The sequence below is a fragment of the Marmota marmota genome, unplaced genomic scaffold (genome assembly GCF_001458135.2).
Source record: "Marmota marmota marmota unplaced genomic scaffold, marMar, whole genome shotgun sequence".
NCBI lineage: Eukaryota > Metazoa > Chordata > Mammalia > Rodentia > Sciuridae > Marmota > Marmota marmota.
The window spans coordinates 2,167,277-2,181,901 of record NW_025999941.1 but is presented as its reverse complement, the minus strand read 5'-3'; the positions used below and the strand labels follow the sequence as shown (position 1 = coordinate 2,181,901).

The 14,625-nt window shown below is 37.5% G+C and overlaps 1 protein-coding gene across 1 annotated transcript in view; it reads left to right on the top strand.

The window, feature by feature from the left end:
- The window catches only part of Kcnh8 (potassium voltage-gated channel subfamily H member 8), a 364,802-nt gene extending 351,780 nt beyond the window's left edge, over positions 1–13,022 (top strand). The window contains exon 16 of the mRNA XM_015494542.2: positions 10,749–13,022. Within this exon, the coding sequence (XP_015350028.1) occupies positions 10,749–11,459 (711 nt within the window). The 3' untranslated portion in view covers positions 11,460–13,022. The remainder of the gene's footprint in view (positions 1–10,748) is intronic.
- The last annotated feature ends 1,603 nt before the right edge of the window (positions 13,023–14,625 follow it).

Below are 14,625 nucleotides of genomic sequence, written 5' to 3'. Positions count from 1 at the left end.
TTTGCCAATTTTATTGATATTTTCTAAAACAAATTTTAATCTTGATTTTCTGTTCTAGTCCTATGATTTCCTTTCTTTTGTTTCCTTTGAATTTAGTTTGCTCTTCTTTTCCCGGTGCTTTAAATTGACAACTAGGTTGTCAATTTTATGCCTTTCTTTCTTTTTATTCAATAAAGGCATTTAGAGCTACAAATCTCCTTCTAAGTACTCTGTTGTGTTGTGCTTCAGTTTTATTCCTCTCAAATTATTTTCTCATTTTCCCTGTGATGTCATCATTAAATTACTGATTATTTAATAATGTGGTTATTAATGTCCACATATTTTGGCATCAAATTTAATTCCAGTTAATTAAATATGAAAATAAATGATGCATATATCTTTAAAGTCAAACAATTCTCTATTTGCTCTTAAAATAGAACATTCTAGATACTAGAGCCTCCATTTTCCTTCTTTAGACATGAGTGATTTTAAATATGAAATTGATACAATAACAAAAGCCCAAATAACTATCATCCATATTTAGCAAATAATAACATATCACCTGCTTCAGATGTTATATTTTTTAAAAATTAAAATTTTAATATATTTAAAGGCTCTTCTTTCTTAATTCATGAAGTGACAGAACTCAAGAAAGAAGATAATTATTTTCAAAAAAATAAAAATAAAAAGGTTTCTAGAAATTCAGACTAAATTAGAAGCAACATAAGAACAAATAACAGTGCCTGGTGGAAAATAGAGAGTGAAAGGAAGAAAATTTAAAGCATTTAGTCTAAATGAGTTGTTTTTTTTTTTTTTCCTCTAAGAATTTGAGGAACAGTGACAAATATTGAAGGTAAAAAAAAGAAGTTCTAACAAACAAAACAATAAAAGTTTCTCTGAAGAAGAAATTCAAATTAAGGGAAGCAAATGAACATATTTAAATTATGATACCATATAATTCCATATGATTCCATATAAAACTATATAATGAATTACATGTTCTAGTGCAATTACTAGACTTAGTAAAAGAAAAAAATCATCTAGTCATCAAGTCAAGAAATGTCTTTATGGAGGACTTACAAAGAGAAAATCATACTATCATTAGACTGAAGCAGCCATTCTTTCTAAGTAGATGAAATAGCATGTAAAATATATAAGATGTTTAAGAAAATGTTAAAGACTTAATAGCCAGCACAAATTGACTATCAAGAAGCAAACTTTTACCAACGTGCAAGAATTCAGGGAATATTGTTCCCACAAGCATTTCCAAAAGAGTAAGAACAAGATTTCATAAACCAAAATGACTTGAAAGACATTGTCATAAGGATAAGATCATTTGCCTTGAATATATCCTCATTTATAGGACCAAGTCTAAATGGGAGTTCAAGGGAAGAGAGCATAATTTGTCAAGGGCCAAATATTCTGATAATATATAGCAGAACCCTTTTTAAAAAAGTCAGAGAGAATATATCAAAATATTTTAACTATGTTTTGTAATCATAATTTGTTATGATTTCCTACTATTGATATACTGAGATTTTTTTGTATGTATAATAGGGACTAAAGCAAATGAATCACTAGGGGATATTCTAATTCCATCATCTTCTATACCTCAATAACCAGAATTCACATTGTGGAAGAAAGAAGACACAAATGTAATATAGAAGCATTATGAGCCAAGGCAGTATCATATACATGCCTGTATCTCCATGTTCCTTCAAAATAAAGGGATAAAATTAATGAGCAATCAAATAACTAAATGTTTCTAATGCCTAGCCTATGGTTTTAAAAGAAACCTGCACTCCTTGGGTAAATGGCCATCTCCTTTTCTGGGGCATGAAATATACATGATGAGTCTGGGACACCTCAGTATTCCAGACGGCAAGAAAGCTGTCACAAACCCTATGACCGTGATGTTGTAAGAATTCAGGAGCTACTACAAAGAGTCTCTCACTTGAATAATTTAGGCTTAAGTAAGAATGAGAATACAATAGACTAAAGCACATAAAATATGCTGAGTTTTATGAATTTGTCATAATTTTTTTTTAAAAAAACAACTAATTGGTCAACTTTTGAGAATTGGACAGGGAACCTATTTTATTTACAACTGTTTTTTATGAAAGGGGGGAAGTCAAGCATTTTTGTCTCCTTCTTTTCCTTATATTAACTGGGGAAGCCAGAAAATCTATGAGAAAAACATCTCTTTATACTATTAGTTTAGCTAAATGAAATTATCAAATTAGATAGAATTAGAATATCCCACTTAGCAGTTCCTAATGAATTAATGGATCAAGGGAATGCCTATCACTGCCTGCTAACATAACAGTAAGAAAAGCAACGGAATCTATGTGCTTCCTAAAAGAACTCAACTCCACCTATGGACTTGCCAAAGGAATTGAAAAAGAAGCCGGTCAGACTAAACTTGAAACTTCAAAGACAGTACATGGGGAGTTAACCAAAGGACCTACCTAGTACCAGGAGAATCGGGAAGTCGTTTGCACAGTATTTGTTGAACTCATAGAGGCAGAGGATAGAGCAGTGGTTTCCAAGGCCTGGAGAAGGGTGAAGATTGAGGAGGTGTTATCAAAGGATACAAAGTTTCAGTTAAACAGGACAAACTTAGGAGATGCATTGTACAATAGGATGATTATAGTTAATAACAAGTGCATTGTATATTGAAAATTCCCAAGAGAAGATGTTAAATTTATTCACCACAAAAAATGGGAAATAATTGATACGTTAATTGGCTTAAAGTAATAATTCCATGATGTACACATATATTAAAACATCATTTTAAATGCATCATAAGTATATATGGCTTTTGTCAATTAAAAAAATAAAAATTCAAAAATTCAGAAAAGGGAATAGGGACTAATGATCTCACCCTGCAGAACATGGTCCAGAAGTGTTGGCATTAATTGGAAGAAATGCAGAATCCCAGACCTCACCTCAAATTTACTGAATCTGAATATATATATTGTCAGTATTCCCCAGGTGATTTCTATGTAAATTAAAGTTTGACAAATACTGTCAAACATTCTGAAAGGAGACAGATTTGTTTGGTGTTTCTTGGTAGCCGTGAGGATCTCCTAGCCAGATAACAATTCAGATACTAGTCAAACTTTGCCATAGAAACCAGAAAAACAGATGTGGAAAGCAGTCAGAGTGATAAATAATAGATTACTATAGTACAGCTGAAATAATAAAGTTCGGCCCAAAGGCCTGAGCTTGCAGAAATTCCAGGAAATGATTGAAGCAATCACTTTGAAGACTACAATTGGTCACTTTATATTGATAATGCTAGACTTATCATTCTTCAATCATCATAATTTAAAAGCTTTCAGCTGCACCTGCAATAGTAAAACCCTGGGGACTATTCCTAAGTGACCTAGGACTAGCTATTCCAACCTCCCAACATTCTAGTCTCTTCAGCTGTAGCAAAAATTTACAACTTTTGTTAGTAAGGAGATTGAAATCCTCATTTGGAGGAAATGTATGCAAGTGCCAAGTTTGATTATTATTTTAGCTGACAGATAAAGACTGTCACTTGTGTTTGAATGCTTTGTGAAGCAAAAGACACAAGGATGAAATTATGCCGATCATCTTTTTTGTTTTGCCTGCTTCTGGAGTTTGATTGAACTTGTCTGAATCTCATGATAAATATGCAGCATAACAAAGGATTAAATGAAAGACCATTTAATTACCTGAATCAAAGCTTGTAAAAATGTATATGGGTTTGTAGCAGGATTGGTGTAATTAGCACCCCTGAATTTAGGGAAATTGTGTCTAGCAGGAAAATGTGTACATGTTTGGCAAAAATTGAGTGACAGGTCAAGAACTCTCCAAGCTAAGAAGATTATGTCAACAGATGCATTCCCATCTGCTCACTGGATGCATAAAAATGGAAATCACATTTTTTTTCTCAGCCTACCAACTGAAGTTCCAGATATACTCAGATTCCATGGATCATACCATACTAATAGCCAAGACTGGCAAAGAGAAAACATACATAAGAATAATTATTTTTATGTGAAACAAAAGGTATTGTAAAAGATTTGTTTTTCTGGTTCTCATCAGAAACCCATAATTAGGAACTCTGTTCCCAAAAGGTTCAATCTAAAGATACAGAACAATAAATCTGTGTTGGAACCAAGAAACACAATACAACTGAAAAAATGGCTCTTTTTGGGGAAAACAGGTTACCAGTACCACACATGAATTCCTTAAGTCATGTAAAAACATAATGTTTTTAAATGTCCTGTTTAAGTGATTGGGACTTCCATGGGACACTGGCATCATATGAGACATTTTTACCTGCTAGAGGTTTAGTGATACTTACTTCTGCATACGGTGTTATTAGGAGAGATTGGTGAAATTTGGTTGAAATAACAAAAAACTCTTATAAGAAATTCACCTTGCAGTTTTTACTATTTATCATAATATTTGTATATCAACTAAAATGTATTGAATACTTAATAGGTGGCAGTGTTTGTGCAGGGGCTTGAGCTACTATATAGAACATTACCTGTCCTCCCCACTCCAACCCCCACAATGATATTTATTTAGTTTTGATCAACACCAGAAAGCACATCCTCACATAGCCTTTTTAGAGAATCCTCAGTCTATCTGACTGCAATTACTAAACTTGCATTGAAAATAGAAAATCTTTTGCAACATTTTTCAATGGCTCCAGTTAGTGCTGTCACTACTTGACATTACAAAGGTCCATGCATGACAATACTGAAAATTAAAGATTCTTCCAGTATTATTATGTAGAAGTGCTCATAGAAATGGATTATCTCCCATGCTGAGGCAGAGAAAGAGTTATATAGATGGCTGTAGTTTTCATTTTCTTTGGACTAAATATTTTCCATATTGGTATTCCCTCCCATGCAGAAATTCTCACCAAAGTTGAGTGACTATATTGCATTATCAAATATTACCTCCTGGAATTCCGACATGATACCAGTTATATGGGAACTAAAGTTTTTAACATCCATTATAAGATTTAATCCTCATAACAAAGCTCTTCTGGAAATAGGATGCAGAAGAGAGTGAGAAGTAATATTACACCAGTGGAACTAATCCAACATGAGAGGAGTGAACCGGATATTCTGGAAATGTAGGGAATAATCAATGACTGTTTCTCAAATCAACAGAAGTTCTGATGAATCCTGGATGTGACAGAAATAGAAAATTTGGGGTATTTAGTGATTTCCTTCTTAAGTGAATGAAAAGGTGCCAGTGGGTGTATTTTTATGGCTACTAGACAAGTCCATTGTTACATGGGTGTTTCTACTCATGACAGGTGGTGGTGCTCATCAAAAGGCAGCTTTCCCTAAGGATATTTAGGGTAAAAATCATGAAATAAGTTTTAAAAATTGAAGGTGATATGAACACCCAAAGAAAATTTCAAAATGGCAGGCATTGCTTTCATTTTTGCATTGCCCTCAAACCTAATGAATACCTGATGATTATATGGCTGACACATCATCCTGGGAGAGCAGTGAAGGGAAGAATCTTTAGATGCCTCAAAGTTTTGGATAGAAAACTGAGCCACTTGGAAGCACAGATGGTGTTTTCATCACTTCTTCTTCCTAACAGTTGGGACTTTGGAAAGGGTAGAAAAATCTTGCATGTGAACAATTGGCTATGCAGATGGTGATGGTGGACTGGTTTGGCCAACAGTTTAAATTCCATATCAATGGATTCTTACCCACAGAAGAATAAGGAAGAAGAGAGGAAGAAGAAAAGAAGAGAAAATGAATTAAGAAAATATAACAATACTCAAGTAAGAGACAAAATGTGTATTATGTTTTCTTTATCCACTAAGTAGAAATAATCCAAAGGCCACATCAAAAATAGTCATCCAGAGAGGCAACCAGGGATGCAAAAAGTTTGCCAACTTTCAATTGATAAATAAGTCTGAATAACTTAATTGAATTTACTTCTTGGAATTCACGATGTAGTTATGATATTTAGGGATAATTAAATGGAGGAAATTTCCCAGAGAATTCAACTACCCATGGAAATCAAGTTTATGCTAGGACATTGACAAAACAGTAAGATTATTGAAGTCTCATAGACGTCTTGACCAATAGAGACCTATTGCTATAATTATAAAGGGAACACAGTAAGAGAAGAGACATTCTTACAGTGGACATGTCACCTACTTTTAGAAACTTGGGGATATTCAAGACTTTATATTAGAAAAATTGTATATAGAAACATTAACAGTCATATAAAAACCTATTTTAATATAAAAATATAAAACAGGGATGAAGAGGGATAAATACACATTTTTTCATTACAATTTTGTACCAGGCAGCTTTCCCTCAGGATAGTTAGGGTAAAAAATCATAAAATAAGATAAAAAAAAATTGCTGGGTGCAGTGGTGTATGCCTGTAATCCCAGTGGTTTGGGAGGCTGGGGCAGGAAGATGGTGAGTTCAAAGCCAGCCTCAGCAAAAGTGAGATGCTAAGCAACTCAGAAAGACCCTGTTACTAAATAAAATATAGACTAGGCTGAGAATGTGGCTCAGTGGTCGAGTGCCCCTGAGTCCAATCCTCAGAACCAAATAAATAAGTAAATAAATAGTTGAAGGCATTTGCTTTATTTTTACACCCAAGATGTACCAAGTGTGTGTTGTATTCTAGGCATTGCTCTGAGTCCAGGAAATACTGAGATAAGTAACAGTTTGTACTCTGAAGGAAAGCTTAGCCTCCTTGGGAACAGTCTTGTGTGATGGGAGATGGAAGGGTCAGAAGTACTATGAGTATCAGCAAGAAGGGAAAACAAAAACGCTCTGATGAGAAAAATCAAGTATCAGAAGAAGTCTGAAGGGAGTGAAGAAACCAAAAAGTGAGAAAAGGCAGAAGGAAAAAAAAGCCCCCCAGTCTGAGGGAAAAGCATGCATCAGGCAGTGAGGGGTAACTTCACTGTGTTCAGTCTGATGGTGTGCGTATGCACAGGGAGTGGGTGTAGCGGGTGGGGGGTGGGAGGGGATCAGGTCATGGGGCCACTAAAAAATGGGAGGGGGGGCTTGTGAAAGAGTTTGTAGTTAACTGCTCAAAAAGAGATGTATTTTCTATTATGAGTGGCGGAAACAGTTAAAGATTTAGGTTGTTTTTGGTTTTGTTTTGTTTTTTTGTTCTTTTTTTAGGGTGTATTTTGACATATTATACATACATGGAGTACAATTTATTCTAATTAGGATCCCATTTAGATTATTATTGAGATGAGTAGAAAAACTGGTTCATTTGATCAGAATGATTTATTTTTGCTTCTCTCTCTCTCTCTCTCTCTCTCTTTCTGGTCTTCTGGTTTTAAATTATCTTTATAAGACAAAATTGCCTTAACTGGACAGAGTCTTGTTTGCAGAGTATCCCCAACAACCTTTTTTAGCAATCGGAAGACTTCTTACCATGCTCAGAAAGCAAGATTCTTTGTTTCTACATTTGATTAAGAATAATGCCTTTCCTGTTTTAGAAGGAATTCTGTTAGCAAGCTCAGCAGGAAGCTGTAAACAAAGGTTCAGTAAAAACCTTACTGCATTTTCCATGGTAGTATGTTGTCACCTTCAGTGTCACCCTGGTCTCCACCTTCAGGAGATGCTGTCTCTCTTGGTGACAGCTGGCTTTGTCTTTATAAAGAGAGATCCCTTTTCTAAAAGGGATTAATTCCCTCATGTCACTTTAATAAGATACAGGAGTATGTCCCCAGAGACACAATGACAGAAATCTTCCCTAATATAAATTGATCATTATGCTCTGGAGCTAAAGAAAGCTCTATTTCCTTGAGTTCTTTGCTCCTTTTAGTTCCAGCTAGGATAGTAATTTGTTTTCTGAAAAATGTTAATGCTTGTTTACCATTCCTGGAGCCAGTCAAGACCCTGGATACCCACTCAAAGTTCATGGCCTCAAAGTTGTGGTAAAAGTAAGGCATTACATGTCAAGAATGTGCTCTTGATCACATGGGAAAATATCTGTTTATTTTGGAAGCTAGGATAGAAGTTCATCAGAAATGTTTTTTCATTCTGTGGTGAGTCTTGTTTTTGCATTCATATAATTTGTTATGAAAAGAATTTAATGTGTTTGATCACTCTCCCGTTATTTTTAGAGATGATAACAATTTACTTACTTGATGTTGAATTAACAGTTAAACCACTTTTTTCCATGAGACTACCTCTTTGTGACATTGTGCCCCTCATAGATTCTGACCACATTAGCAAAAATCTCTCAAGTCTCTCTTAAGCAATATTCCCTTTCTCATGTGATAATGATGTACTCTACAAAAGAAAAATAAGGACTGGGGTTATGGTTCAATGGTAGAGCACTTGCCTAGCATGTGTGAGGCACTGGGTTCAATTCTCAACACTGCATCTAAGTAAATAAATAAAGGTCCATCAACAACTAAAAAATATATATTTTTTTAAAAAATGAGAGAGAACCAAATTTAAAGAGTGTGAATTCTGGACCAAAGACCATCATTCATGAAAGAAATGGCCTAAAAAAATGTCATTTATCTCTTGGTCTTAGTGTTCCCATTCTACAGATTGGGAAATAAGAATGCCTGCCTCAGTGCTAATGGTCAATCCACTCAGGAAAACACACCTGAAACACATTGCATTATAAATTTACTCAGACATTTACTGAATCACATGATTGTTGATCTGTCTAAAATTCAAACCTGTTCTTCAAAGGCTGTCTTTCTTTAATCCTCAGAGTTTTTTGTTTTGTTTTGTTTTGTTTTACACCATTTGGAAACATTTTTATTGGGAGCTGAGCTAATGGTGAGCTTCATAGAAATGAAGTTTGGGCCACCTAGAAGGAAGGATGGTCATACAATCCTTCAACCATCCCATTTAGTGGCAGGAGAGCTAACTACTTGACATGGAACCTGTGAATGTCTGCAGAGCAAAGATCCTGTGATGCTGATTCAAGTGTGATCCATCTGCTTATTTATTTATGTATTTTTACTTAGAGACGGGGTCTCACTGTGTTTCCCAGGCTGGCCTCAAACTCCTGGGCCCAAGCCCTCCTCCTTCCTCACCCTCCCAAGGGGTTGGGACTCCAGAATTGATGAAACACAAATTCCAAAGCTCGCTGAACCTTCCTGAGACTCACTGTTCCACTTCTTAACTGTGAGGCTGAGAGGTAGCTTGTTGTCTGCAGAAGTTTTTTTTAGATCTGCGGAAAAATTGGGCAGGTATTTGGTCAGGTTCCTCAAGTTCCATGGCCAGCAGCAGGGCAGAAATGTTTTGGCCTGTCGATTTCAGGGCAGGTGTTACCGGTTGGTTGCTTGAACTGTGAAAAACCTCCTTCTGGCATTTTTTTTTTTTTTTTTAATGCCTGCCCGAAGCAGTGCTACCTCCTGGTGGGCCTGCCAGGGAGAGTTAGTTTCAGAATGCACTCTGAGGAAGTGGACTGAGTGAAGCTGCTGGGTGGATCAGGAACGTGTGCTTAAATGTGGAAGAAAATCTGCTGGAAGCAGCAGTCTGGGTTTTAGCATCATGGGAGATGGAGCTGCCCTTTCTTTGCCCTGATGGTCCTCAGCCAGGGGGCCCAGCTGCTTCTCTTGGAGCTTTGTGGTTCACGACAATAAAATCAAGTCATTAGAAAGTCCTTTACAAAGTGTAATTGCAACAAACACAAAATATTACATTGTGTTAGTGTTATGAATCTGACCGAAGATTAGAAAATATGTGTGTGTGTCCTGCTTCCTGAAATGTCGGTCTTCCTACAAACACTTTGAAAAAGCTAGATTTGAGTCCAGTTCAATCTGTTGGTGGTTTTCCTTGATTTAAAAACAAAACCCAACACCTAATGTACCTAATGTGGTTGTAGGAAAATGATTTCTGTCATGAATTTAATTATTGGTTTTAAGTATAAAATGAAAAAAAAAAAAGAATATTCTTCAGTGATTCTTAAGCGTTTAGTGACCATGTCTCCTTTTGAGTCTCTTGATAAATGCTAAATGTCTTGCCTACAGAAGCATATAGCACACAATTTGGGTTATAACTTCATGGGGTTCCCTGTTCATTGATAGATTCCAGGTCTCCAAGGTGCCCACAGTGCTTATCTTTCCATTGGAAGTTGTCACAAGCACAGCAGAACCCACTTTGCATTTTTTTTTATTTCCTTCCAATTGTCATTTTGTAGCTTTCCTTTTTTTCTATAGGAACTCTCTCCCTAACAAACCTGGTGTGAATTCTTGCTGACCACCACTGAAGACCCTTTGCCTCCGGAACCTCTTTTAGCATGGACTGCAAGAGGAAAAGAGCAAGCTGCCATTTACTTGGTGTCCACACCACCACCACTAGGTGGTGCTCAGTGTGCTGAGTGCTTTACATACTATATCTGCCCCTCCACATTGTTTTGAAGCATCTGATGACTTCTGTGCCCCACTGTGCATCCCACTCTCTCAAAAAAAAAAAGAAAAGAAAAGAAAAAAAAAAAGTCACCATCAGTGTTTAAGAGATGCAAGTTCTACTTCTCTAATTTTTTCAAGAATTCCAGAATTGCTTATTAAGATACCTAGATAATGTATGTTTCTCTAGCTTCCTTCTGAACAAGAATGGCCTTAGGTCATGATGTATGTTCATCCAGACGCTGAACCTTCTCATTCCCCACTCGGACTTGGTTGGACATGGAGTTGAAAAAGACTTTCACATCTTATTAAAAAAAATCTCACTTCTCTGCCTCTGCTCTGAAATCTGCTCTAAAATCTACCTCTAACTATTGCCTTTTCGTTTGCTTTCTTCACACAGGTAACAACGCTGACTCAGGAGGTCTCCCAGTTAGGTAAAGACATGAAGAATGTGATGCAACTTCTGGAAAACGTCCTGTTACCTCAGCAGCCATCAGGGCTTTGCTCTCTGCATACCGCCTCTGTGTGTCCATCCAGAGAGAGCTTGCAGACCAGGATGAACTGGAGCATGCACCAACCTTGCTTACACTTGCAAACAGGTGGAGCGGCTTATACCCAAGCACAACTTTGTCATGGGAATGTCACCTCTGATATTTGGAGTGTGGATCCCTCCTCTGTGGGGAGCAGCCCCCAGCGAACTGGAGTTCATGAGCAAAATCCAGCAGACAGTGACCTTTATCATTCTCCAAACCTCGATTATTCACCTGCCCACTACCAGGTCGTCCAAGAAGGTCATTTGCAATTTTTAAGGTGCATCTCTCCACATTCAGATACCACGCTAACCCCTTTGCAGTCTATTTCGGCTACCCTCTCTTCCTCTGTCTGCTCCTCCTCGGAAACATCTTTGCACTTGGTTCTCCCAAGCAGATCCAGATCGGAGGAGGGCAATTTCAGTCAGGGACCTGTTAGTTCCTTCAGTCTGGAAAACTTACCAGGCTCTTGGGACCAAGAAGGAACAGCATCAGCCTCTACCAAACCCTTGGAGAACTTTCCACTGGAAGTTGTCACAAGCACAGCGGAAGTGAAAGATAACAAAGCCATAAACGTATGATATCAGCACACGAGACGCAGCTGCCATTTTGAAACCCACCACTGCATGACAGCTTTAGTTTGCCTTTTCTGCCTCTGCAGGCAAAGTTGGGAATCCTGCAGAGGAGTGTGTGAGGAGCCAGTGAAAGGCAGAGCCACCTCCATACTGTAGCAAATGATTTCTAGATCCTAGAAGCATAATACAAACATTTTTCTGTACAGGTATTAACTTCCTGGTCTGTTTGACAGACTTTGGTAAAAGTCCAAAGACCCCGAGGGTCTGAGCAGCTAGAAGTCCCAGACAAAGAATTTGTGGATTAGTTTTGTCCTAGGTGGCTTTTGTGAAGTGCAGCAAAGGTTTTTCCTGAGTGCCTGTTTGTCATTCCTGAACAATATCCATAGCGCTGTTGGCCTCGGGAGCGCACAGCTCCCGCTGATCTATTTTTCTTTTGGTGAAGGCAAAGGGACAATTATCACTGCATGTCATCTCCTAGACAATCAGTCAAATAGAGCTGGTGGCCAGTGGTTAGCTATTCGCACGTTATTTGCCATGTAAATGAAAACGTCTTTATTTATCAAAAAAAAGAAGCTATTTTTATAACCTTGGTATGAAATATGTATTTAAACTATTTAAAATATTTATAAAGAAATGGATGTTTTCTTTTCATTTTGGTAAAAAAAAAAACAAGCTTGCTGTTTTAACAAGAAATGCACTACTGTTATGTATAGTAGATCAAAAATTATTTATTATTAAGAGGATGTAGCTTCAAGAGGAATCTCCCTTTTATCTGCATGCAATTTACAACAAATGTATCCTCATACCTCTGGGTTACAAAAGAAAAGTGAGACCATATTTTATTTACGAAATAAAAATGTAGACCAAGTGTCCACTCCATGAGCTTTGGCTTGGTGGTAGAGAGGGGTCCATCTAGTCTGCTGACTCATGATAATGCCCTGAGTTAAGGCAGCCCCCAAACGCCAGCAGAAACACCTCTCCTCCAGGTGTCAGACTTTGTAATCCAGGAACCCGAATTTGGTTTGCAGAATAGGAGATCACCATCTACATTGAGCCAGTTTGGGCTCAAAGTGAGATAAAAGCCTTGCGTTTGTCCTTTCCTAGTGGCTTTCTTTCCTGGGAGGCTGTGATCTAGCAAACATTTCCAAATGGAGCCAAGACTTCCTAGCTATGACTGCTAAGAGTGATCCCAGCTTGCCTTGGGTCAATGCCGGACCTCTTTTCTTTAATGCTCCCAACAAAGCCCTATCTCTGCAGAGCATTTGTTGACAGTCCTAATTGGCTGGGGAAGAGAAAAGTCCCAGAGATTACACAGCCAGCATCCTGTGTAGGTCTAGAACCCAGAATGCTCCCTACCTCTCAGACCCACCTACTGCAGGCTCAAATGCTGGACTTGGCAATGATTTAAACATTCACTTAAGTTGTATTTTATGTTTAAGAACATTTAAGCCTTGATCATCCCACACATTTATAAAAGACACATTGAGTTCTGGAGTCCTCCTGTTTTTATTTCCTGCCACAAAGAATAAACAGTCTGAGAATTGCATCATTAAAAACATCTAAACAAACCAAGATTTTCTGATTCTGTGTGAGTCATGCACCCTAAACCTGGCAGAAAGAAATCTTCTCTAAGAAAAATGACTTTGTAGTTCAGGAACCCAAATTTGGTCTGCAGAATAGGAGAGCGCAATTTTTTTTTTAAGTCAGCTCACTCAAGACCTAATGCCTCGAACTCTCAACCCCCCAAATTCAGTCTCTCCTTAGGTTAAAGCGAAAATTGAGGCAAATTCTAGATTTCAAGTACTCATTCATATTCCCCTTTTTCCTCATCCTACCTATGTAATCATTTTAAGCACCAACAAAAAAGAACTCACTGATGTTGGTTCATGAATATCCACCTGCAAACTAGCACCACTATTACTGATACTGACAATGATGACTGGCATTCTGTTCTCTGAATCAACAGATATCTAGGAATTAATACAAGTTGTGCTCTCTCATCTAGTCATCAAAAAGTGCTAACAGTTACTTAAGTTACTTATTATTATTTTTATTTTACAAATAAAAAATTGGGACACGATTTTTTTTTTAATTTGCCCAGTCACATTGTTCTAAATGATGATTCAATACCATAATGGCCACTCTAGGTGGGTATCCCTTCCTTTGTGTTCAAAATCATCTACACTGCACCTCAAAACTTTGCTAGCAATTGATTTCTTCCCAGAATCAATGAGTAAAATATTTATTTGTTTTTGTTGGGTTTTTTGTTTGTTTGGTTGTTTGGTTGGTTGGTACCAGGGATTGCACCCAGGGGCATTTAACCACTGAGCTACATCCCCAGCCCCTTTTTGCTGAGTTACCAACCTTTTTTTTTTTAATTTAAAGAGAAAGGTTCTCGCTGTATTGCTTACAGCCTTGCTAAGTGACTGAGGCTGGCTTTGAATTCACAATCCTGTTTTTAAGTAGGCAAATGAATGGGATGGATTAGTTCAGCTCTGAAGATCTGGGGAAGGCTCCGTGAATAGCTGGAAACATGTCAGTGTGCTTCCATCCAGTCACCTTCTCTGCCTCTACTCCTAAGCTTGTGAACCAGCTGCCTGACCTTCAGGGCATTGCAGGGGGACAAGAAGGAAGGGTGGGCAGGAGAAGGCAAGGTTCCCACTGACCACTCACAGGAGGGCCCTCCTCACCTGAGTCCACCTCACCTTATTCTTTTCTGATCCCTTTCCTCCTCAACAATCTGACAAACGGGACTCTCACATCCAAGAACTCAGATTTTGTTTTATCTTGGTTATGCATGTTGTGACATTATTGTAGGACAAGAGGATCTGAGGTGTCCCTAGATGTTAGATTTTCTAAGCATTGTTGCTGTTTAAATAGCAGAAGCACTCATCTTCTCATCAGGGATGCATTTTCAGATTTCCTCACCTACCCTTTGCAGAAAGAGCAAAACTGGGATCCGAAGGGAACAGAAGCAATTATTTTCTTTTTTCTTTTTTTTTAATATTTATTTTTTAGTTTTAGGTGGACACAACATCTTTATTTCATTTTTATTGGATGCTGAGAATCGAACCCAGTGCCTCACGCATGCTAGGCAAGCGCGCTACCACTTGAGCCACATCCTCAGCCCCAGCGATTATTTTCTTGATTAAGCACATTTTCTTAAAATAAC